General features: G+C 45.2%; 1 protein-coding gene across 1 annotated transcript in view; it reads right to left on the minus strand.

The window, feature by feature from the left end:
* Positions 1-24698, minus strand: part of LOC147705746 (uncharacterized) — a 327579-nt gene that overhangs the window by 296270 nt on the left and 6611 nt on the right. Inside the window, 1 exon segment of the mRNA XM_086929556.1 lies at positions 23761-23873. Coding sequence (XP_086785682.1) covers positions 23761-23873 — 113 coding nt within the window.

Genomic DNA, 24698 nt, shown 5'->3' on the forward strand with positions numbered 1-24698 from the left:
AACTTATCTAACGCTGTAATACATCAGCCGGAAAGTTGGTCCAGTTTAAGGGGGGCCACAGATCACGTCTTAAACAGCGGTTTACAATAAGGACTGCCCTTGCCCTTCAGTGGTATCGCGGCATGGGCCGCAAATACCCTAAGCAGCACCTACTCCCCTTTGAGAAACTAGTGGAAACTACTCGCGACCCGCCTAGTGACATGGCGGCAGGTGGACAAATACCCACCAATCCGGTGGACGAAGCTAGCCAGTTGAATCTGCTGCTACTAGAAATGAGGGCAGGATTCAAAGCACTGGATGTTAGCTCTGACACCTTGGACAAACATGTGGCAGACCTGGGGGCGAAGATCCAAGTGCACGATCGGCGTCTCGATGTGGCAGAGTCCCGCACATTGGATCTGGAGGATGGGATGGCGCAATCACTGAAAAGAATCGATCGCATGGAACGGATCCTGAAAGATGTTGCGATAAAAAATGAGGATTTGGAAGCAAGAAGTCGCCGTAACAATATTCGCCTTATGGGCGTACCCGAATCCATAGCCAGTGGTCGCATGGACAAAATCGTGGAAACGATTCTGACTGACCTGTTTGCAAAGAGGCGTTTACTCCTGGATTCGTGGTGAAACGTGCCCACAGGTCACTTGGCCCAAGACCCAACCCAGGCTGTCCTTCCAGGCCCATTATTGCACGAATAATGAACTTTAGAGACAGAGATACAGCATTGCGTCTGGCTCGTGAACAGGGTGAACTCTCCTGGCAGGGCTCCAGACTATCTCTTTACCCCTATTTCACCGCCATGGTACAGGATGCTAGAAGAAAATACCTTGGTGTTAAAGCAACACTAAAGAACCTGGGATTAAAGTATGGCATGCTGTATCCTGCCAGACTACAGGTGGAAGTCAACAGCCGATCCCGAATCTTTGAGAACCCGACGCAGGTGCAGGAATTCTGCCACACCTACAAACTTAACAGCAAACACCCCCCAGACTCAGATACCGCTTCTCCCCCACATAGTGTTTCGGTCGCCAGTGCAGACCTGTTCTCGAGCTCTGGCCTTGGCTAAAAGTTTAAGTTTCTTATATGGCCGCACATTTGCCTGCTTGAAGGAAATACCGGGATTCGACTTATACAGTATAACATTTTGTACAGGTTACTAGGCCATGGGATAGTACAAGTCCCGTCTTTGGTGTACACCTAGCGATAATTGTGGTGATGATAGAATGTACCCTAATTGTTTGTTCTTCATTGCATTATGGGTTCCACTGGTACCTTGCACTGTTTTCGGAAAATTGGTACTGCCTCTCCGAATGGGCAGGAAGGCTGGGTGGGGGGTGGTGGGCAGGGAAGGGTTGTTATTGCTTTGCACTGAGTTTATGGTATGTTTGATCACAGATGCACTGGATAGGTGCAAATGTTGGTTATTCTTCAGACCTCCAATCAAGAAGCTGCCATGGCGCAGTTAGGACACAACACTGGCCCTTCGACTGTGACTCTAGCCACATGGAATATTCGGGGCTTGAATGACACCCGCAAACAAAGACGGGTGATCCACTATTTGATACGGCACAGGGTCGACATCGCATTCTTACAAGAGACACATCTCCCAACCAGTAATCAGGCTCGGTTTGCATCCTCATGGGGCACAAACAGATTGTTCGCCAACTATAGCAACTACGCTAGGGGCACAGCCATTCTCATACACAAACGCCTCCCCTTCAAGTCCCACTCAGTAACCTGTGACAATGAAGGTAGATTTGTAATAATAGTGGGCACATTGTTTAGTTACAAGGTGGCATTGGTATGCATATACGATCCAAATGTAGACTCCCCTGATTTTTACCATGCACTACTCTCTAGGCTGCTACAGCTTTGCTCAATGCCCCTACTGCTAGAGGTGATTTTAACATTGGTCTTAATCCCAACACCGATAGCACTTCACCTGCCCCGGATCCTAAAGCTAGGGCACACAAAGCCTTACAATCTCTGTGCAAACACTTCTCTCTTCTAGACTTAGGCCGCGTCCATGACCCAGTCCACACTACAAATACTCATTATACTGGATCCCATGACACGTGGTCTCTGCTTGATTATTGGTTGTCCTCCCCAGAAATATCTCGCTGGTTCCATGAGCTACAAACATTGCCCGGATCCTATTCTGACCACTCCCCGGTCCTATTATTGCTAAAGATCCCTCGCCCGGAAGAGTTTGAAAGGCAGTGGAGATTCCCAAGCCGTGCTTTAGACGATGAGGTGTTCAGACAGAAAATTCTGGAAGCTATAGAAGACTACTTCAAACTAAACGCAGGGTCTGTGGACTCCGAGTCAGTGTTGTGGGAGGGGTTTTGGAGTTCTGGACTTTTTGGTTCCGTCCAGAGGTGTCAGGGTACAACACCCAAAGACCCCGGAGTCCCACCTGCCTTGGTGCACAAATGAACAGAAACACGAGCTTCTCGATGGTGGCGTCAAAGACCAAAGGTTTATTACTGCAGGGACACAGAAGTCACAGAAACCACACATGGGCAGATTCTAGGAGCCTGTTCGATTTGTACAAAGTGGGTTGCTCCTTATATACCAAAAATTGTGCTCTAGGCAAATATTTCACATGTCGGTACATTCCCAAACATTTTGTGTCTCTAAACAATAAATATTTGGCGTTACACAGGAACTGTCGATAATATCTGATACCAAACATCACGAAGAGGGGTTCCCACCAGTCCATCACAATTCCTTGTCAATATTGTATTCAGGAGCCGGACCGCCTCATCGTAAAGTTCGTTACCTCCCCCTAATAAAGGCCCAGAAGGAAAGGAGCAGAGCCAGGTGCAGAAGATAGAAAAGCGAGATAAGAGATGTTTGTGGGTCGTAAATGGGCAAGGCTACCGGCTTCGGCCGCCTAATCATGATCAGGTACAATGGACACGAAGACCAGTTTGGCAGGACTGGCCTCGGGCAGAGGAGGCAGCCTTTGTCGAGTCATGCAGCTACAGCGTGATCTGGTTTAAGGTACACGTGTCACGTAAGAGGTGAATCTCCGGCTAAAGCTACGTGTCCTTAATCAAAGTGGAGTGAATGAAATGATCAGAGGCTATTGCATATGTGAGGGCAAGGAACCACAAAATGGCGGCCATGATCTAAGATGGATGCCATGGGTAGATCAGAAATGTGTCAGTGGAAGGAGTGCTCTTGCTCGTAGCGTAGCGAAAACACTAGGATATACTAAATGGATCATTTGCGGTTCACTGATATCATTTTTATGTATTTCCGACAAACTTGATAACACGGATTCAAGTCGTCACGGAACCGTCACGGAACCTCAGACCCTCCTTTTGCCCTTACATAGGCAATTACTCAATCTATGTCTGAATCTAGTTCTATGTTCATCAGGTCAGTGACATGCTGTTGTATCATCATCCTTTCTCGTGTCTTTTCTCCAAACGCAGGTGGTTTTCTGAGACAAGTTGCAGCACAAAGACTACACAGAGCAGGACCACACTGGATAATCAGACAACATGAGAGCAGGAATACTAAGATGACACCAATGACCATTAGAATCTTCCATCCCCACGCTGAGATCAGAGTCCAAACCCACTCCATGAAGGACCAGTTTCCCTTGTCTACATGTATGGAGTCCGAAATCTTGTGCAACTTAGAGATCGCCTCGTAAACTGTTGGAGCATTATTAGGAATAAAGACACAGCAGCTCGATTGGATCATTCTGCATACCCCACCTCGATCTGCAAGTATAACATCTAGAACCATACGGTTCTGTAATGTCATGAGCCTATCCGCCTGAAGCTCAGCTGTCAGATTGCTAAGGGCACCAGCAGTTTCGGTAATAGTAGATTCAACTACCCGTGTTAGCTGACGTATGTTTCTACTATTGGCCATAGGCCCCCAGAACGGAAGGAAGCCTTTGAAGAAGTCTCCAGCTTCCTGGCCAGCGGTATCTTCCTTGCTGAAAACACCTCTTGCTACTCTTGTTCTGTGGTAATCCGGTGAAGCAGTGTATGTTGGAGGCAACAATCGAGCAATATAACATGATCCTGAGAAGTCGGCAGGCAACCATGTATAAGCTCTGTCTCGACAAATGAAGTAGGTACCCCTAGCAGTGAGGAAGGCAGGGGAGGAGTTAGCCGAAAACACATAAGTTTCTACGCACTCACTCCTCCCTAGCTGAGCTCTCGGATTTCTCCCATTACCTTGCAAACAGACCTGACCTCGGTGAGGTACGACCCAGATTGGAGTTGAGCTTTTATGCTTGCTTTCTCCTAAACTAAGGTGATACTCTGAAGTATTCCAACTTAAATATACTCGCAATTCGTCTCTAGGGTAAGATGGAGTATTATTGACGTCCTTGACCATGTCAATAATTCCCTGGACTAAGGCTTTGTTGGCAGAGTTATATTTAGTGGAACGTGGTGGACGTGGAGGATAGGTTTCAAGGGCATAAGCAAAGATGGTTTGGAAGGCCTGAAATGATCCATTATAGCTGTAAGGCAAAACCAAATAGGGAATACCTTTATCCATAGTGTGAGGTATCAAGCCACACACCCAGCAGTCTGTAGTGTTAACTACCAGTTGGTGTTGGTGCAAGAGCTGTACAAAAGTGTTATTGGTGAATTCTGAGCGTCGGGCTTGCTCATGTTCTGGAAATGAGTGAAAAGAGTGTATAGAAGAAACAGTAGAAATAGCTGGATCAAGGGGAGGCACTGTAGAAACTGGCACAAAAATCAAATTTATGCTAAAAACAATTCCACCCACCAATGTTGCTAAAACAATCAAAAATGTAACGACACATTGCATCAAGAAACATTTGCTGTGAAGAATTCTATTTAGTCTGTTTCTGCGAACGTAAATCACATTTTCTCGTTGCAGCGCAGGAAGTTCCATCTTCTACAATCCGCTCGCGACCACTGATGATGTGTACGTAGATGAAAATGCCTCTGTCAGCCCTGGGAGTTCCCAAAACTAACAGAAAGATCGACCTTGTGTCAGACCCCTGCAAATTCAAACTAGGCACACAGCCACGACCCTACGGCTACCCAGACGGCAAGGCAATTAAAAAAACAATAAACAATAGCAAACTTCCTGGCTGAAAAAAAATTCAATATATATATATCAAAATTACAATATGCAGTTGCCTGCTTTATTTGTCCGTTTTATGGCTTCTAAGGTTGTATCTCTTCTTCGCTGGTACTGTTTGATCGGAAAATAGTGTATCACTAGCAGTTGTTGTAGAGTTTAAGTTCGCAGATGGCAAAGTTTCTTTTGATGCTGGAGACAAATGTTCAATGTTTAAAGCAGTCTTTTCAGGAGGAGAGTCAAGTTCCAAAGTGTCAGTAATCAAATCGGCATCGCTGAAAGGGACAAATTTCGGAGTTATTTCAGATTCGGAGGCACCAATTCCCTTCTTCACCCAGTCGTCATAGGGCAGCGGCAGTGGAACACGCTTTACGTGAGAAGCGTGGATCCAGTGCTTGCGGCCAGCAACACGTACAGCTGTCCTCGTCGTCAGCAGGACTTGGAAGGGGCCGATGTAGCGAGGCTGAAGATTCTTTGTCCTCGCGAAGTTCCGGACCACAATGAAGTCACCCGGTTTCAGTTGATGCCCTGGACTCTCCGGAGGCTTTGGCAAAGCATCAAAGACCTGTTGATGAATAAGATTTAATTTAGCAGTCAAGTCGTAAAGGTAGTCTATCAACATAGGATATTCAATGGAGCAAAACCTTTTAGGCCTTGGCACACCCCAGATATTTGCTGGGCGGCCAAACACAATCTCATATGGAGAAAGCCCTATTCTAGAATGCACTGTTGCTCTCGTTGATAACAAAGCCAAGGGAAGTGCGTCTGGCCAAGCCAAACCTGTGGATGCTTGTATTTTGGCTATTTTAAGCTTGAGGGTGCCATTGTAACCCTCGACTAAACCAGCAGACTGGGGATGGTTTGCACTATGAAATTTTTGTTTCAATCCTAAACCAGCACACACACTCTGCATAACTTTCCCTATAAACTCACTTCCGTTATCTGACCATACAATCCGTGGCATTCCGTACCTAGGGAAAAATTCTTTTAGAAGAATTTTGGCAGTAGATAGAGCAGTGTTGTCCTTTAGTGGGTATGCTTCTATCCACCTGGAAAAAGCACAAACTACCACCAGGACGTATTTTAAATTGTTGCAGCGTTCCATGTGAATGAAGTCTAACTGAATTACTTCAAAGGGACAGGAAGGAGGAGCAAAATGACCAGCTGGAGTTGGAGTTCCCTTGCCAGGATTATGCATCAAGCACACCATACAATTTTTCACCACTCTCTCTGCACACTTACTGATTCCCTCATTCTTCCAGACCGGATCCAACATCTTACATATCCCTTTAGAACTTATGTGCGCCACTCCATGCGCCATCGTCACTACTGCAAGCACATACGCATCAGGCAACATCCAACGCTGCTGTTCTGTCAAATCGATCCAACATCCATTCGAGTCCAATTTGCCCGTACTTTCTCTCCATACGCGTTTCTCTTCCTCAGTCGCTTCTTTCTGAATCTCTTTCACACTTTCCATTGTGTCCTCACACATTCCAGACTCAGCAATCCATCTTGCAGACGTAGCAACATACATTCTACTCATCATGTCTCTAGCTGTTTGTTTAGCGGTTTCATCAGCAAAGGCATTTCCACGACCAACATCATCTGTGATTGCTTTATGAGCACTGCACTTCACAATCGCAACTTCAGTCGGTAAGGTTAGAGATTCCAACAAGTCGTTAACTAGCTGACCATGCTGAATCTTAGTCCCATGGGACGTAATGAAACCCCTTTCTCTCCACAAACGGCCAAAACTATGGGCCACGCCAAATGCGTACTGACTATCTGTAAACACATTCACTCTCTTTCCCTCAGCTAAAACACACGCTCTCGTAAGAGCTATTAATTCTGCAGCTTGGGCAGAATTCTGACTCACTCTTGCAGTCTCCACAATCGTCTTCAAAGTCGTTACCGCGTAGGCAGCAGTTACATCACCATTCTCCAATTTAAAACATGACCCGTCCACATACAGCGTACCCTCCGGGTCGGATAGAGGAGTATCCCTCAAATCGATGCGACCTTTTGTCTCTTCCTCTGTCCTAAAATAACAGTCATGTGGCTCAGAATCACTCGACTCTTGATCAGTCGGCAACAATGTTGCTGGATTCAATACATTGCATCTTTTGATCTGAATATGACTCGCTAATAACGTCAGCTCGTAACCAGATAATCTCGCACTAGTAAGGTGTTGTGTCTTCGTTCGGTTCATGAGTGTATCCACTGCATGAGGAACCATGACCACTAGCATATTGTTCATCACCAAACCAGCAGATTGTCGAATGGAAGCTGCAGCTGCCGCTGTAGCCCTCAAACAACTAGGCAATGCTCTAGCTACCGGATCTAATGTTGATGAAAAATACGCACAAGGGCGTTGTTTGTCACCAAACTTCTGTGTCAGAACACTCAACGCGCAACCTTCTCTTTCGTGAACGTAGAGCGTGAATGGCTTGCTATAATCAGGTGTACCCAATACAGGAGCTGAACACAGTGCTTTTCGTAACTCAATAAAACTCTCTTGACATTCATCAGACCATGGCACCGGACTCGGAACATTTTTCCCAGTCAAAGCTACCAATGGTTTCGCTAAAAGAGAAAAATTTGGAATCCACTGCCTACAGTAGGAGGTAATACCTAGAAAGGCACGTACTTCCCTCTGTGTGCGTGGAACGCTCATTTGCGTAATTGCTTTTATTCTTTCTGGGGTCAACTTCCTTCCCTCCTTTGATAAGAGGTGACCTAGGTAGGTTACTTCTTGGCAGCAATATTGCATTTTGGAAGGTGACACCTTGTGATTCAAACTAGACAAATGATGCAATAGTGAAATTGTAGCTGCTTTGCAAGTTTCCTTGTCATCGGCAGCCACTAAAAGGTCGTCTACGTACTGTACTAGGGCAGAACTTGGAGGAAGGACAAAAGAATCTAGCTGACTTTTTAAAGCTTGACTGTAAATGGATGGACTTTCACAGTAGCCTTGTGGAGCGCGTTTAAATCTGAAACTGCGACCTCCTAAACAGAAGCCGAAAATATCCCTACTTTCTTCAGCTATTGGAATGCTGAAAAATGCATTCTTGAGGTCTATAACTGAGAACCACGTAGCTGTGGCAGGAATCAATGTTAACAAGGCAGTAATGTCTGGCACTACAGGAAACTGCGGAATTACAATCTTATTAACTTCTCTAAGGTCTATGACAAACCTATAGACTGGAGGCTTTGTAGGATCAGTTCGTTTCAAGATCGGTAATACAGGACTGTTACAGACATTTCCTCGCGTTTCTTCAACCACACCTTTTTTAATCAAATCTTGCACGATTAGTAAAAGTGCACGTTCTCCTTCATTCGAGATTTTATATTGAGGAATTCTTGGAAATTTTACATTCGCTTTCAAAGTTACTACATATGGTGGAATTTCTAGTAGACCTACATCATTGGGACCAGTCGCCCAAAGAGAATCAGGGAGTGAACGTAGCTCCGGCGGGAGTGCGTCCATTGACAAGTACATCGGAGAGGTGAGTCTTTTACCCAAAGTAAGCTGTACTCCTTCCGGAGAACAGTACAATGTCGCATATAATCGTTTTAACAAATCTAAACCAAGCAGATTTTCATTACAACCTGTCGTCAAAATCAGGGGTGCTTTCAATTGACACGGTCCAACAGAAATAGACAAAGGGCCAGATATCGGGTTGTACACAGGGGCGCCTGAAAAACCTACGGAAACATTTGTTGAGCCAGACAAAGGTGCGCCAGGGAGTTTCGCATGCATGATAGAACTTTTTGCTGCACCAGTATCCAACAGAAACGGTTCGATTACACCTGATGTTGCTACTGCGACATAAGGCCCACTCTGATCCACTGGAACTGATACTACTCCCTCTCTCCGTCCATGGCTGTCCTAGTACCCATTTTGTTGGAATCCCTCATCAACTTCACAATAATCCTCAACAAGATATTGCTGAGATCTATTCTGTTGAGCTGACTGTACATTTCGTTGATCAAAGTGATTAGAAGGACGATCATTCGTTTGCGGAGGCATAGCACCTCGTCCTCGATCTCTAGAATTCTGCGCATAACCACCACGACCTCTCTGAGCTGCTGCTGCATTATTTTGTGCTAAGATCGGACATTCATTTTTATAGTGACCCTCTTTCTTACAGTACGCACACTGATTCCACTGATATTGAGGCCTTGATGTACTATAATCTGTCCTTTGATATGAGTTTTGCTGCGTATTAGTCTGATTCGTACGAGGCGGATACGCCTGCTGCAAAAGAACTTTAGTTTTTAAATCTTTCGTTTTCCTCTCTGATTTCTCCTTTTCCTCTTTATCCCTATTTTCGTAGTACTGTGCAGTCGCAAGTATTTGCGCTGTCGTAGATACAGCCCACGCGCTCTCTGAGTCTTTCAATTTATTGCATAATTCAGGTAACAAATTATGCACAAATTTATCGACAAAGAGTCTCTGTCCTCCTTCTGTGCTCATATCCTGACCACTATGATCTACAAAAGTCTCTTCGAACCTCGTGAAGAAGTCGGAGACACTTTCGTCTTTCTTCTGTCTACACGCTGACAACTTGTCCCAATTAACACGCAATGCTGGCATCAGAGTCTTCATTAAATCAATTATTCTACCTGGAAGATTAGCAATCAAAGGTTCGGGTTTCGCACCACCTATTTGTTGAGCATCTGCTGCAGTGATAGCTGCCCAATCACCACCTAAAGCAGCCTGATGATCCTCTCTACGAATTTTAGCCCACACTGGTTGCGGAACTACATTACCAAACAACATATCAATGTCGGCTAAGTTCATTATACAAGCCTCAACTGTCTGTGTCAATTCCTTGTAATATCCGGCTGGATTCTTACGTGGATCTGGCAAAGCCTGTTTCACTGCTAACACTTCTGCTCGCTTCCATGGAATATGTATCCATACTCTTTGGAACTGTGCTGGAGCAGCTGCAATACCTGCATTATCATCACGTTGTACTGCTTCGCGCCAAATTGGAGGAACCTCCCTCATAGGATATTGGCGACTTGGCTTCACTTTACCTCTCTCTAAATCTCTCGGCGAGCGAAGAGATGGATCACTCCTAAAACTCAAAATGAGTTCCATCGCTTGCTTTATATTCTCACCCACTATCATTCCAGCAGCAAACTCCTTTTGAACTTTAATTAAATCTTCCAAATCTGATTCGGCATCGTCTTCTTCTATCTCTTCACGTAACAACGAGCACATCTCATCAAAGACGTACCGTTGCGTTGGCTCTCCCCATTGCATAAATGTCTCTAACACATCTCTCGTATTATATCTTCTAACTTTCGTAATCCATCTGAGAGCCATGGAGTCTAAAACTCCCCGTTCTTCAGTACTTGGAAGCTGACTCCGTCTCTGAACAGAGTCAGGAGTAGGAGTCTTAATCAAGGTTTTATATATAGGAGACAGCATATTAGTAACAGAATCAGTGATTCTTCGACGAACAGAAAGTGGAGTTAGTACACTCGCAGACATAGAGAATGCAGTAGAGGTAGGAATGGATGACGAAACAGTAGGAGTATCGAGAAAAATAGTTTGAGGACCAGTAGGTACAGTGGTAGGTATAGGAGCTGGCAGTGCGGGAAGAGGAGGAGCTGTAGGAACATGTACATTTACCACAGGAAGTATAGGAACTTGATTCTGAGGAACAGGAGCAGGAACACCAGGTTGTCCAGCAACCGGCAATTGAACATTCGGGATGAGTGGAGCCGTAGCACCTTGTGCATACGGTGGAGGTGAACGTAACAGATAAGATAGCAGAGGATCGTTTTCGGAATCCTCCAGTGTCTTAGCCATTTTCGATGGCAAGGCAAGATAGCACTTGTCAATCGCTAAGTTATGCTCTCTAATGGCTACATCTATGGCCTTCTCACACTCGTTAGCCTGCAACTGTTTAGTCGCTTGCTCTAGAGTTAACTCTTCTTGTTCTTTTTGCTCTTTCTTCAACCTTTTCATTTCTCTCTGTTTGGATTCTTTCCGCCAATAACGAAAAGAGTCAAACATTGCCGGCCGGGCTTTCTTCCTAAACAATTTCGCTTCTAAGTTGTCGAGAATCTCTTGTTCAAAACTACCATGCAGTGGCCAACTAAGGACACCATCCTTCTTACAATAACGGACCCATATCTCATTATAAGTTATAGGACCCACACCATACTTACAGTATAAATCATATAGGGGAGTCCCAATCGGAGGAACCAGACAAGAGTCCTCTAATTGTGAGTCACTGTTGCAACTAAAACAAGACAACATTTTCCGACTTACCATTTTCAGTCCGGAACACAAAACAAACAAACACGAAACAAATTTGTGCACTTGAACCAAGAACTTAGGCCTACCAAAAACGAACTGATGTATCGATACCCAAAACTAAACCAAATAGATTATCGTAACTAGAGCAACCAAAGATAATCTTACAAAACCAAACCAAACCAAGAACCGATCAAGGATTTTTAACAATCCTCACAAAAGTAACCAGCTAGCTATCACTAAATACTTAACTGAGTCACTGAAGACGTCACCAAGGAGAAACCCGTCACGTTTCGCCGTACTAAGGACTGCACCACTTCGGGTCCAAGACAGGGCGACGGTCAAGGCAACGGCCCACTGCAGCCGTCCTGAACGGGAACCCTCGTGGAAGAGAACTTCAGGGCCACTTTTGCGATATGCCGGGATCGATGAAGTGGGGCGCCTCCCTCAGGAATCTTCACACGAAGCTTCTCGAACTCTTCAGGCTTTTGGACCGGTACCGAATGACGTCGCCCCACGTTGGGCGCCAATTGGAGTTCTGGACTTTTTGGTTCCGTCCAGAGGTGTCAGGGTACAACACCCAAAGACCCCGGAGTCCCACCTGCCTTGGTGCACAAATGAACAGAAACACGAGCTTCTCGATGGTGGCGTCAAAGACCAAAGGTTTATTACTGCAGGGACACAGAAGTCACAGAAACCACACATGGGCAGATTCTAGGAGCCTGTTCGATTTGTACAAAGTGGGTTGCTCCTTATATACCAAAAATTGTGCTCTAGGCAAATATTTCACATGTCGGTACATTCCCAAACCTTTTGTGTCTCTAAACAATAAATATTTGGCGTTACACAGGAACTGTCGATAATATCTGATACCAAACATCACGAAGAGGGGTTCCCACCAGTCCATCACAATTCCTTGTCAATATTGTATTCAGGAGCCGGACCGCCTCATCGTAAAGTTCGTTACCTCCCCCTAATAAAGGCCCAGAAGGAAAGGAGCAGAGCCAGGTGCAGAAGATAGAAAAGCGAGATAAGAGATGTTTGTGGGTCGTAAATGGGCAAGGCTACCGGCTTCGGCCGCCTAATCATGATCAGGTACAATGGACACGAAGACCAGTTTGGCAGGACTGGCCTCGGGCAGAGGAGGCAGCCTTTGTCGAGTCATGCAGCTACAGCGTGATCTGGTTTAAGGTACACGTGTCACGTAAGAGGTGAATCTCCGGCTAAAGCTACGTGTCCTTAATCAAAGTGGAGTGAATGAAATGATCAGAGGCTATTGCATATGTGAGGGCAAGGAACCACAAAATGGCGGCCATGATCTAAGATGGATGCCATGGGTAGATCAGAAATGTGTCAGTGGAAGGAGTGCTCTTGCTCGTAGCGTAGCGAAAACACTAGGATATACTAAATGGATCATTTGCGGTTCACTGATATCATTTTTATGTATTTCCGACAAACTTGATAACACGGATTCAAGTCGTCACGGAACCGTCACGGAACCTCAGTTTAAGGCCTACATGAGGGGTGTATGCATCTCTAAGAGTTCTGGAGTGCTTTGTGATCTCCGTGGCACGCTTACCCGGCTGAAAAAAGAACTGGGATCATTGGACGCCAGTCAGAGGGTAGCTGCAGACCGAGTTACGCCACAAACAGGGCAGCTCTTGGAGTACGGAGAGGTGGCTGACAGGGAAATACTTTACATGGGGAAGTAACACAACGCTAAGGTTTATGGGGAAGGGGAACGCCCTAGATGAGTGCTAGCGCAAATGATCAGACCCTCTTACACTAAGGCATACATCACAGGAGTTTCTATCTTACTTCAAAACACTTTACACTTCAAAATTAGGCCCTGATAGAACTGACCAGGAGTCCTATCTATTTGAAATTGCATTAGTATACTTAGAAAGATTCATGCAAGATTTTTTAGCAGAACCAATCACGTAAGATAATATAGATGAAGCCATTACAGCTCTCAATGGGTCTGCCGCCACTGGACTGGATGGGTTTACAGGCGAGTTTTACAAAGCCTACAAAGACCTCTTGATCCCCCGAATGCTAGACGTCCATGCCGAAGCCCTAGAGAAACAGATACCCGCCCCCCTTAGTCTACGAGAGGCAGTTATCATCCTGCTCCCTAAACTGGGTAGAGGCCACCTACTGTGTGGTTCGTATCGCCCCCTGTCACTCCTAAATTTAGATTACAAAATCCTCGCTACTAGCTTGCCGCCTCTCACTGCTCATGGAATCTATAATTTCCCCAGCCCAATCTGGTTTTGTTCCGCACTGGTCCACTGCCTTCAATCTCTGCACCCTATTTAACACATTGCACAGAATAAACCCCGAGATCCCTGCAGCAGCTATCCTTCTAGACACCGAGAAGGCTTTTGACTCCCTGGAATGATCCTTTTTACTTTCCATAATGCAGCGCATGGGGATGCCACAGGGATTCATTGCCACCACAGCTCTGTTATATAGTCATATACCTGCAGCTAGGCTCCAGCTAAATGGCACTCTGTCTGCACCCTTTCCCTTACCGTGGGGAATGAGACAAGGGTGCCCGCTATCCCATTTAATATTTATTTTAGTGATGGACCCCTTGATTGGCCACTTCCAGGAAAAACACCTACACAGAGGTTTGCAATTCAACACAGGCCCGTTACTGGTTTCTTTATATGCAGATGACACATTCTTATATGTCCGGGACCCCCAAACAAACCTGGATCCACTCATCAGAGAGATCCTATGTTTTGGCACTTTTTCGGGTCTGGGGATTAATTGGCGTATATCAGTTATCTTCCCTCTCACAGCAGGAACGGCCCGCTGGGATCCAGGATTCCCATTGGAATGGTGTACGAATTCCGTAAAGTACCTAGGGGTTCACATCCACCTCGATTCTGACCAGATCATTAGACGGAACTATGGAGTGGTGATCTCCAAACTCGAGGCGTAAATAGACTCCTGGCTCAGGCTCCCACTCTCCATGGCGGGTCGAGTGGCCCTTATGAAAATGATTGTACTCCTGAAGTTTTTATATTTATTTCACAACATACCAATCCCACTCACGAACAAATTATTCGGCACTCTGCGATCACACTTAATCAGGCTAGTTTGGGGCAACAGGACACCCAGGGTGAGATGGCAGATAATGACACTCCCCTGTGATAGAGGAGGGTACAATTGTACTTTCTGGCAGCTTTCTGGCAGCACAATTTAGTTTCGCACAGACAAGGTACCACCCAGATGCCAGGATTACGTACCCACGTCCGGAATTAGATTTCGTCTTACCGCACACCCTGGCCACCTCAGGTATCCCTAAAGACCCCACAGACATTCAGCCGGTGTCCACTACCAGCTGGGCATGGACTAATTTGAGTCATATTACAAATACCACAACACTGTACTCTTTGTCTCTCCCACTCCCTAACGCCAAACTGCTACCCATAACTGGCGAAAAGTTGGTGAAAAGACCTGCTCTAAATTTAATATTATCACAGTGGGGGATCTGTTCCCTGTGGGCCACATATTCAACCCAGATGATATATCCATGTTCCCAGATGCCACATTTATGGACAGATTTGTCTTAGCTAGACTGCATTCAGCTCTGCGGGCTCAGCTCTAAGACTATCCACTAGAACCTCCATCATTTCCCCCCCTTACAATGGTGATAGGTAGCAGCAAAGGAATCCATCTTATATCGCAACTGTACAAGACATGTGCCGACCTAGTCCCAGTTAATGATGAAAGGGTACGTAAGGCATGGGAGACGGATTTAGGCAACCCAATCACTGATGAGCAATGGGTGGCCTGTTGCAAGGTGACTAAAACGGTATCTCTCAATAGCAGACATAATTGATCCACTTCAAGTTTTCGCGTGGAATTTATATTACACCTGCCCGAGCACACAAGGTAGATTCTACTAGACCACATCACTGCCAGCGGTGCCAGTCTCCTCAAGCAGACTTCGCGCACCTTGCCTGGACGTGCCCACGCATCCACACCTTTTGGGTTGAAGTACACAAACCTTTAAGTAAAATGATACAGGTGCCGATTGAACCCTTACCTGAAATTGCCCTTTTGGGATATGTTGTCCAGTTCCCTCCTAAAACACGCAGATTTGCTGCCATCTCTCTACTCTTGGCTAAAAGGGAAGTCACAATCCACTGTGGCGGCAAGAGGGCTCCGACTATACACAGCTGGATCCAAAGTTTAGCAACCTCTTCTATGAGAAGTGACTTGTATGCTAAAACTATCCCTCCTTCCTCTCGACCTAAAGACATCTGGGGCCCCTTCAGATCTTTCCTTTCGCAGCAACAGCAAGACCCCCCCGCCCAACAGGAGCAGGGTATGGTGCCGACTGGGGTGGGCTAGAGAGATTCAAATTATGCATGAATGACCTCTAATATGCTATACCCACTCATTGTAACAGGATTCTATGTTTCCCTGTGTATCTGTCATCGAAGGGAGATACGGATGTTTAGATGGTCTGATTAACGGAAGCGACGCTTAAAGGGGGTCTTGTGCGTGTTATATGCATTATTTTAAGCAATTGTATAACCTACAGTGTTTTCGAGAAAATGTCATCAGTAATGTATTGCGATTGTACCCTATCTGTCACTCAACTGAACTCAGTGCTTCGCATTGTCTTTACCAAAATGCTAAATAAAGTAATAAAAAAAAAACTATGGGCATCCCAATGTGACTGTTTGCAATGAATGGACAGACCGTGGTACCATTCCCCGTCTGAGGAGGCACACGTCAGGGGTGTCCCCCCTCGCCCCTACTTTTTGCGCTCTATGCAGAGCCTTTAGAACAGCGGGTTCAAGTTAATACCAGCATTAAAGGGATCTGCTTCGGAGGGCAGAGCATACTATAAATCCCTATGCTGATGATGTCCTGGAAGCCGTGGAGGAGCAGTATACCTCTCTCCTGGCTTTTCTTGAGGAATTGTAGGCCTTCGGGCAAGCAGCAGCATTCAACATTTACAAATCACATGCTATGAATCTCTCACTCTGGACGGCCACTGAGACGAGCCTTTCAGATAGATATCCTTTACAGTGGATGACCAGCTTCAACACCTACCTGGGTATTCAACTTGCCCGTATGGTTTAAGCAACTGCATCACTCAATTACAAGGCCCTCTGACAAAAGGTTAAAGCAGACCTGTCTAGATGGAGGCCGCACCGCCTCTCCTGACTAGGTCGTGTAGCTGCCCTGAAAATATAATTTCTGCCAATGATTTTGTTCCTATTTCAGGTCTTACCACTGGAGCTGCCACTTGGGATTGTTTAAATTCTTCAACAAGACATGTATTGGCAGACGGTCGCTCCCAAAGTTAGAAGGCGCAGAGCTATAGTATAGACCACTGGGGTGGGGAGATTGGGTGAGCGGGAGGAAGTGGAAAAGCACTGGCTTTTCATGGCTAGAGCAGGCTGGTGACTAAGATGTCAGACAGACGCCTGATCACTGAACTATATGGCCTCGTGCTCCCTTCCCTTCCACTGACTAACTCGGCAGGCCAGAGGCGTTGGGAACTGGAGCTGGGACACTCACTGACCCAACAGGAGTGGGACTTAGTATATTACCGGGCACAACCCACTGCCCGCAACACAGTAATTGTAAATTAAAATGTCACAGTATTTGTAAAGCGCAAACAGTTACCGAGGGCGTCAAGGCGCTGGGGGCTGTCGGGAAGATTAAGCGAGCTATTTCCCGGAGTTACATGGTGCTGGATTGAACCGTGAGCTCCCAGGTTCCGGGGTCAGCTGCCCCGGTCACGGCGCCACACCTCCTACAGTGAGTATCAAAACAGCTACAAAAATATCTACATATTAGTACCTCACGTCGATGTGCATATATAAGGGCAATCCCAGACGCACAGTAGATTGCGGGTCCGGCTGCGGATCCCCGGGGACTTTGTTCCACCATCTCTGGGAATGTCTGATGCTCACTGGCTGTTAGACACAACTGCTGTATTACATAGCCACTCACTTCAACACCCAGCTACCCCAATTCCTGGCTTAAACAGTTCTGAGACTGCCCAATGAGCTCACCTTTCCCCTTAAATCACACAGAGGATGGCTGATTACATTAGCTCTGGGGCCAGCCCTGCAGGTCATTCCAACTCATTGGGGCATGGCCCAGATTTCCACACACTTAGGCTGGCTTCACCGCCTCTGGTAAATATTAGGGATGAGGAGGCTGACTCTGACTCTTTCAGCACAAGGCACCTCATATGCTGAACTCTGGCGCCCCTTCATCACTTTACTATCCACGGAGTTCTGCAAATTAACCTGTCCCAAATAGCTCTGCCTTCTTCGCTTGACAGACACTGATACTGATCCCCACCACCAGAGCTTTCTTTAGATAGATGCGTCATGACATATTAGGACCTAATATATATTTTATCACTTAGCACTGTAGTTCCAGGGGTTTGGGTGAGGGGGAGTTAGGGAACTATAGAGTTTGCTCATAGCTATGGTAAGTAGATTGAGTGATGCACTCTGTCGGCAATGCTTTGTTTTTACTGTATTTTGAAATTTAATTTCTTTTCTGAAAAAAATTACAAAATTTGTCAGAGTATTTGCCCTTCAGCTGATAAATTCATCAGTCTGGCATCTGCTTCAGAGACTATTTCGCCTTGTCTCTACAATTTCCAGGAATTAATTCAAGAGGATTTTGGGGAAATTACCAACTTTATCAACTCTGGCTCTTCACTAGACCTTTTGCTGCCTGACGTCTGGAAGAGGACATTGGCATGCTTGACCTCCCCCTTTCCTAAGCTGTACAATAAGTCGATCTCCACTGCTCAGGAATCAAATGTATGGAAGATTTCCGGGTCGCCCCAGTTATTTAAAAAAACGTAATGCAGTCCAAGATAACATGAGCAATTTCCTTCCAATCTCCCTTTTGTCTTTTCATATCAATCTATTTTTAAGGGGAGGGGGGGGGGATGACATCAATAGGCAAATTTAACAGTTTCTGGAATTGCATTCCATCTTACACCAGGCTCAGTAATGGTTGCGTCTAGGACATGGGATACAGACTGTACTAATATCTATTCTCGAAACCTGGACGACCAGAGTAATTTGTTGGAATAACATGGTCATTCGATAAAGCATGTGCTGGTAAAGTTGTCTGCCATGTTCGATAGAAACTCGCTTGAAAGACTACTATTTAGGCCTACTGAGATTAGTATACAAGGGGAGGTACTGCAATGGTTTCAATCCTACTTGGTGTCTAGATACCGGGCCATCCATAAACAGCCTTTTTGCTCTGAGTTTAAGACAATATTGAGGGGAGTCACTCAGTCCAACTCTTTTCAATGTCTAATCATGGCCTTTGGCTCAGTTGCGCCGTTCATATGGGATCAAGTTTCTCAACTATGTTGATGACACTGAGGTTCTGATATCATTTGACATAACAGATCCACACTCAAGCAGTCAGTTCCTGAACTGTATGCTACAAATCTGGTGGATTACTCACTCAAATTTAGTGCAGACACAACTGAGATATTGTTTTTTCCTTCCCACCAATTTTTGCACAGCCTCATGGGGCTCAGCTCCCACTCCACCCAGAGGAGTGCAAAGCCTAAGCTTTCTTTTGGACAACAGCTTGCTCCTGTCTGTACGGGTCAATCAACTTTCTTATATCTCTGTGTGTATGTGCTTACTCTGCAAAATGTTGCATCTTTTGTCTGTGCAGAATCATCCTTTTGTGGCCCAGGCCCCAATTCTTAATTGCCTGGACTACTGCAACCCCCTTATTCCTAGGTTGCACTGGTGGACAGTTAAGGTGTCTTCAGCTCATTCAGAATGAGGATGGCAGATTATCTGTTCAGAGTCATAGGATTCTTTTATCACCTCTGCACTGCGCACTTCCTATTGGATATCAAAGGCTAAACAAGTCATTTTTAAAGATCGCTGGTTTATCAAGCTTTAAATTGCTGAGGTCCAAGGTATCTCCAACACACATTTCACATCTAAATGCCTTCAAGATAACTGCTTTCTGCAGATGCTTTTTGGTTAACATCCCCAAATTTCAATATGTAAACTTGGCAGCATGTCTTTTTGATAAAAGCCGCCTCAGCCTGATTGTTGTATTCTTTGCCACCATCTTTGTGGAAAAAATATAAGTTACTGACTTTTCATAAGGCTTTTCAAGACCTGGCCTTACACTCAGTAATACAACAGTCTACATTAGCTTCCACCTCCATAACGTTTGAAATGTAATGCATATGGCTAATGGAGTGAATACATTGAAAAGAGTTTAAAAAAGACTACGATGTGAACCCCGGCTGGGGTCGAGGATAATTCATCAGAAAACGGAATGTATGTTGGTTTGATTAAGAACATTGGAAGGCTGTCCCTGTTTTTGTTTATTGTAGTCCTGAGGAGGTGCCGTCTTGATGTGCAGTTAATAACACATTACCATAGGGTCGAAACGTTCGACGACAGGGTTCAGTGTCCTGCGTAAATTATCCTAAAATAGACAACCAGGATAAAAGGATGTTCTGAACTTTGAAATCTGGACATTTTACACTATATGTTTTTTTCATTGTTTCATGTATTGTGCATATCCTTGCACACTGCGATCTGTACATTCTCACCATGTGTTTGTTATTTTTTTATATGTAATAGATGTGTTTTTGGAAGCAAGTCGGAAAACAAAAAAAAAGAAAATTGCTTGATTGGAAGTACAGTTGGGTAAATGAGAATGAATATACCAAACTAAAATAGTCCTTTGTGTTGTGTGTGATTGTTTTGTTGTTTACACGTTTTTTTCAAAACAATCTAGCACACTAGTGGTTGCATTCAGTGCCAGGGGGCAAAATTGTTAAGATAGTCCCCATTTGTAAAAGGGATCATATTGTGACACTTCTGTATAAATGTTGATTGTTTAATATTCTCTCACAATTTTTGGCTGAGAATTGTGTTACCCAACATAACACCTTGTAGCCTTTAAATTATATATCCAGGTTCTGAGGGACACGGGCAACCCCATTATAGTTAATGGTTCGTATACGTAACACAGCATAACTTTTTCTCTATTATTGTTATCAAATGAATGCAATAAAAAAATGTACTACTAAAAAAAACCCTCCTAATGTCAATCCAAAACTTTAACAAATGAGAAGTGGGAGAGATTGTGTTCTCTGTTAAACCAGGCAATCTGTGAAACAGCCTTCCAATGCACCATTGTACTATCCATGATCACCTAGCCTTCAGGAAGATGGTTAAAACCTGCCTCTTCCTGAAACCACAATAGTAGCGCCGAATCCAGTATAGCAAATAGAGTTAACCTATAAAGCCCTCTACTAATTCAGATCCTTGCCACGTTACAACTAGTGTAAGTGTTCGAGAGACATATAACAAAATATCAACCTCTCACAAAATTGGAACCCCGGATGCTAAAGAAAGGGAGATAAATCGTTACTGGCCACGTGACAATATTCTTAGGCAATGACTAAGTCTGGAAACTGTCACTCAAAGCCACCCATTATGGTGAGAGACAGACAATAAGGACTAGAATGCCGATGCTTTGACCCCAATAGGTGTCTGAACATGGTACAAAGAATGTATGAGGTAGCAACTCTGCTGGGAAGTTGTTTAAGCAATTTCTGTTCATTATTGTCAGATGACATCAGAACATCAAAACAATGAATAGAAGCCTCTTCTGAATTGTTCTCATTGAAGAAGAAGAACATGTGCAGAGCGGCCTTGCCAAATTATACAGTAAGGCCCTCAAACAAACCTAATTATCGCACTAACCAAAAGCTCACTTGCCACCCCAAAATAGAGAAACATGCTACATACGAAAAGCAGTCAATGTCGTAAGACATCTTTAAGAATCCAAACGGATTAATTATATAGTGCAAGCTCTCCCAAGAAGTTGTTTCACTTAGGGTGCGTGTATGCCAGGATGTTGGTATATATGCATGTATGAGAAAACGACCCCACGACTTCCTCCTTCCTTCAGCCATCAAGCATGTTCTAAGAATGTTGTGGTACCACACCCTCAACAGACACTGCATTCTCAGTTGGGGTGCACCTGCAACCAACCTAGGAACCTTGAGGTGCTTTACAGAAAAAGGCACAACTGTTTAACATATGCACCTCATTAGGGATTCGGAACCTGATTTAATGTTTTTGTCAGAATCACAAGCTACCACAACTGAATGAGCTGTCCACAAGAGGGCAGGAAACAAGTGTCCAGAGATGGCCAGCACTAATCTGCACCCACCTGGTGAAACACTTGAGACTTTGCAAGTATACACACTTGGCAAACTGCATCTACCATGATGCCCAGGGGCGAACCTGCTGGGAGGTGAAGCAGTGTGCTCCCACATCAGTTTCCTGTTTAAAGGCTCCCTCGAGCCGCTTTGAGCTGACAAGCTCGTGGAGAGGCACCTGCGCACCTGGAGAGGTACTGTGACCCAAGAATACGGCGGCCTGCTTAGCAACCCCAAATAATCTTATGCCTAATCTCTGCTGATGACGGATCATAATCCAGAAACACGTGTCCAGAGATGGCCAGCACTAATCTGCACCCACCTGGTGAAACACTCAAGAGACTTTGCAAGTATACACACTTGGCGAACTGCATCTACCATGATGCCTAGGGGCAACCTGCTGGGAGGTGAAGCAGTGTGCTCCCACATCAGTTTCCTGTTTAAAGGCTCCCTCGAGCCGCTTTGAGCTGACGAGCTCGTGGAGAGGCACCTGCACGCCTGGAGAGGTACTGTGACCCAAGAGTACAGCAGCCTGCTCAGCAACCCCAAATAATCTGATGACTAATCTCTGCTGATGACGGATAATAATCCAGAAACACGTGTCCAGAGATGGCCAGCACTAATCTGCACCCACCTGGTGAAACACTCAAGAGACTTTGCAAGTATACACACTTGGCGAACTGCATCTACCATGATGCCTAGGGGCGAACCTGCTGGGAGGTGAAGCAGGGTGCTCCCACATCAGTTTCCTGTTTAAAGGCTCCCTCGAGCCTCTTTCAGCTGAAGAGCTCGTGGGGAGGCACCTGCGTGCCTGGAGAGGTACTGTGACCCAAGAATACAGCAGCCTGCTCAGCAACCGCAAATAATCTTATGCCTAATCTCTTCTGATGACGGATAATAATCCAGAAATACGTGTCCAGAGATGGCCAGCACTAATCTGCACCCACCTGGTGAAACACTCGAGAGACTTTGCAAGTATACACACTTGGCGAACTGCATCTACCATGATGCCTAGGGGGGAACCTGCTGGGAGGTGAAGCAGTGTGCTCCCACATCAGTTTCCAGCTATTGGGATGTAGATTAAATTCGGCCCTTTTATGTATTATTTTTTAAAACACAATAGTTGTAAAAGAAATTAACAACAATATCTTTGCAAATAAATACTGCATTTTTACACCTTTTGATTTGATAGTATGCTACTGTGTTATAATGTATCTCATTCCACCCCAGCAATGTTAACCTTCTCATTGAAGCACATCACCAAGGATGAACCAGACTCCTCAGAGACCTGACTTGATGTACATAGAAGATGGGCCAATGGGATGTGTGGCACCTTGAGTTATGCCACATTTGGGACATTGCAGTTATGCATTTATAGCACGCACGGACACACAACAGTGATGCACACTGGACTAGAGAGGGGGTAGTAGCTTAAAGGCTAACAGCTTGGGTAAAACACAAACATGGTAGGGATCGTACTGTGTCAAGAAGGCAAGAAAATAGTAGTGTGAATGGAGAGTTGTATGGTGAGTGAAAAGATCTTTCCTGTGAAAAAGATTGCCATAGTGGGAGAGAGGCTTGTCACTAGGGTGAAGGCAGGTAACTTGAATGAGAGGCAGGTCAACAACTTGACAAATGAGGTCATGTTCTAGTTGGGTACCTAACAGGGTGGTGGGATGCCAGGTATGAGAGGCTGGTATTTTAGGAAGAGAGGGTGATTAGTTGGTTATGAGGCAAGCTAAGAGGGAGATGATGTGATAGGGCCAGTAGAAGTCTGGAGAGGTGCCAAGCAACGTGTAGGGTGTAAAAGAAATTACTAAAGTAGATACCAGTCTGGTAGTATGGACGAGAACCTGAAAAGATGATTAGTAGCCTGGCAGGTGAGGTAAGGGGGATTAATGTGGATGGGTTAAAGCCTGCAATGGTGAGCGAGACTTTACTATAGGGGTTAGTGATTAGTAAAGCTGTCACAGGGCTATTATGGTTAGTGAGAGCTTGGGAGGATGCAGCGGTGCACAGAGAGTGGTGATAGGCCTGTGGGTAAAGGTCAAGAAAGGGTTCAAGGTGGCAGCCTCTGGAGGCTGGTCAGGTAGACAAGACATGTATTGGGTGGTAAATTAGATATGGTGGGGAGATGTTGTTACTACTTACATAATACATCGTTGTTACCTACCTATTTTCAGTGAGTTCTCCAGCTCTGGGCAAAGTTGATGAGCCAGCATCCTGATCTGGTGATGGTGGCGGTGTGTCGCCAAAAAACAGGTTGGCCACAGCACCAAGATATTCCTAGTGAAAGAAAATGAGGTAAGAAGATGCGAGGAACCAATGAGCGAGTCATAGGGAAAGAATGTCTAAGAATCCTTTGCTGTGACAGCAGTGCAAACGACATTGAGTGGTGAATTATGTAAAGTGGGTAAAAGTGTACCTGAAAGTGATGTCCCAGTATAGAGCCCGTGGGATCCCTGGGCAGTATGCGGGTAATAAAGGGGTTAAGACTCTTAGTGAAGTACCTGTACAGTGAGTGTACGTGGTTCTCTTTTCGGACCATCTAGCAAGGAATTAGAAAAGTATAGAGAATTACCAAAACCATGGAGATTCACAATGAGGTCTGTTGAGAGTAGGTCTTAAAAAGTGTGTCTCAAAGAAAGCACTCTACTGGAGGTAGTTTTTCAGATTGCATTGGCCATTGTGTTTTTGGGAGGGTTTCAAATTCGTGCATGTACCAGAATGTCCTTTGTAATGATCATTTTATTGTAATTTTTCCAGAATGCTCTCTGTTGGGTTAGTTTTCCAAGAGTTCACATCGTCCGCTTCAGAGTACACTCTGTTTTTAGAAGGTTTTACCAAGTCATTCCCCCCAAAAAAGACAGCTTATGGAGGTCACTTTGAGGAGACCCCTCCCCACTCCCTTTTTTAGGTTGAGCCTGGGGAGCGCATGCGCTGCTCTGCAAGGCATGCTATATTAAGGTAGGGACTTAAAACTCGGCCTACTCTTCGCCCATATTTTTTATTGACTTGAGTCATTTTCCACTGAAAACTGTGACTGTTCATTGGGCAAAAGGCTTAATAGTCCCTTCTCAGTACTGCATTGTCTCATTTTGTAACCTCCCA

This window comes from Lissotriton vulgaris, chromosome 7 (assembly GCF_964263255.1).
Source record: "Lissotriton vulgaris chromosome 7, aLisVul1.2, whole genome shotgun sequence".
In the NCBI taxonomy this organism is placed as follows: domain Eukaryota; kingdom Metazoa; phylum Chordata; class Amphibia; order Caudata; family Salamandridae; genus Lissotriton; species Lissotriton vulgaris.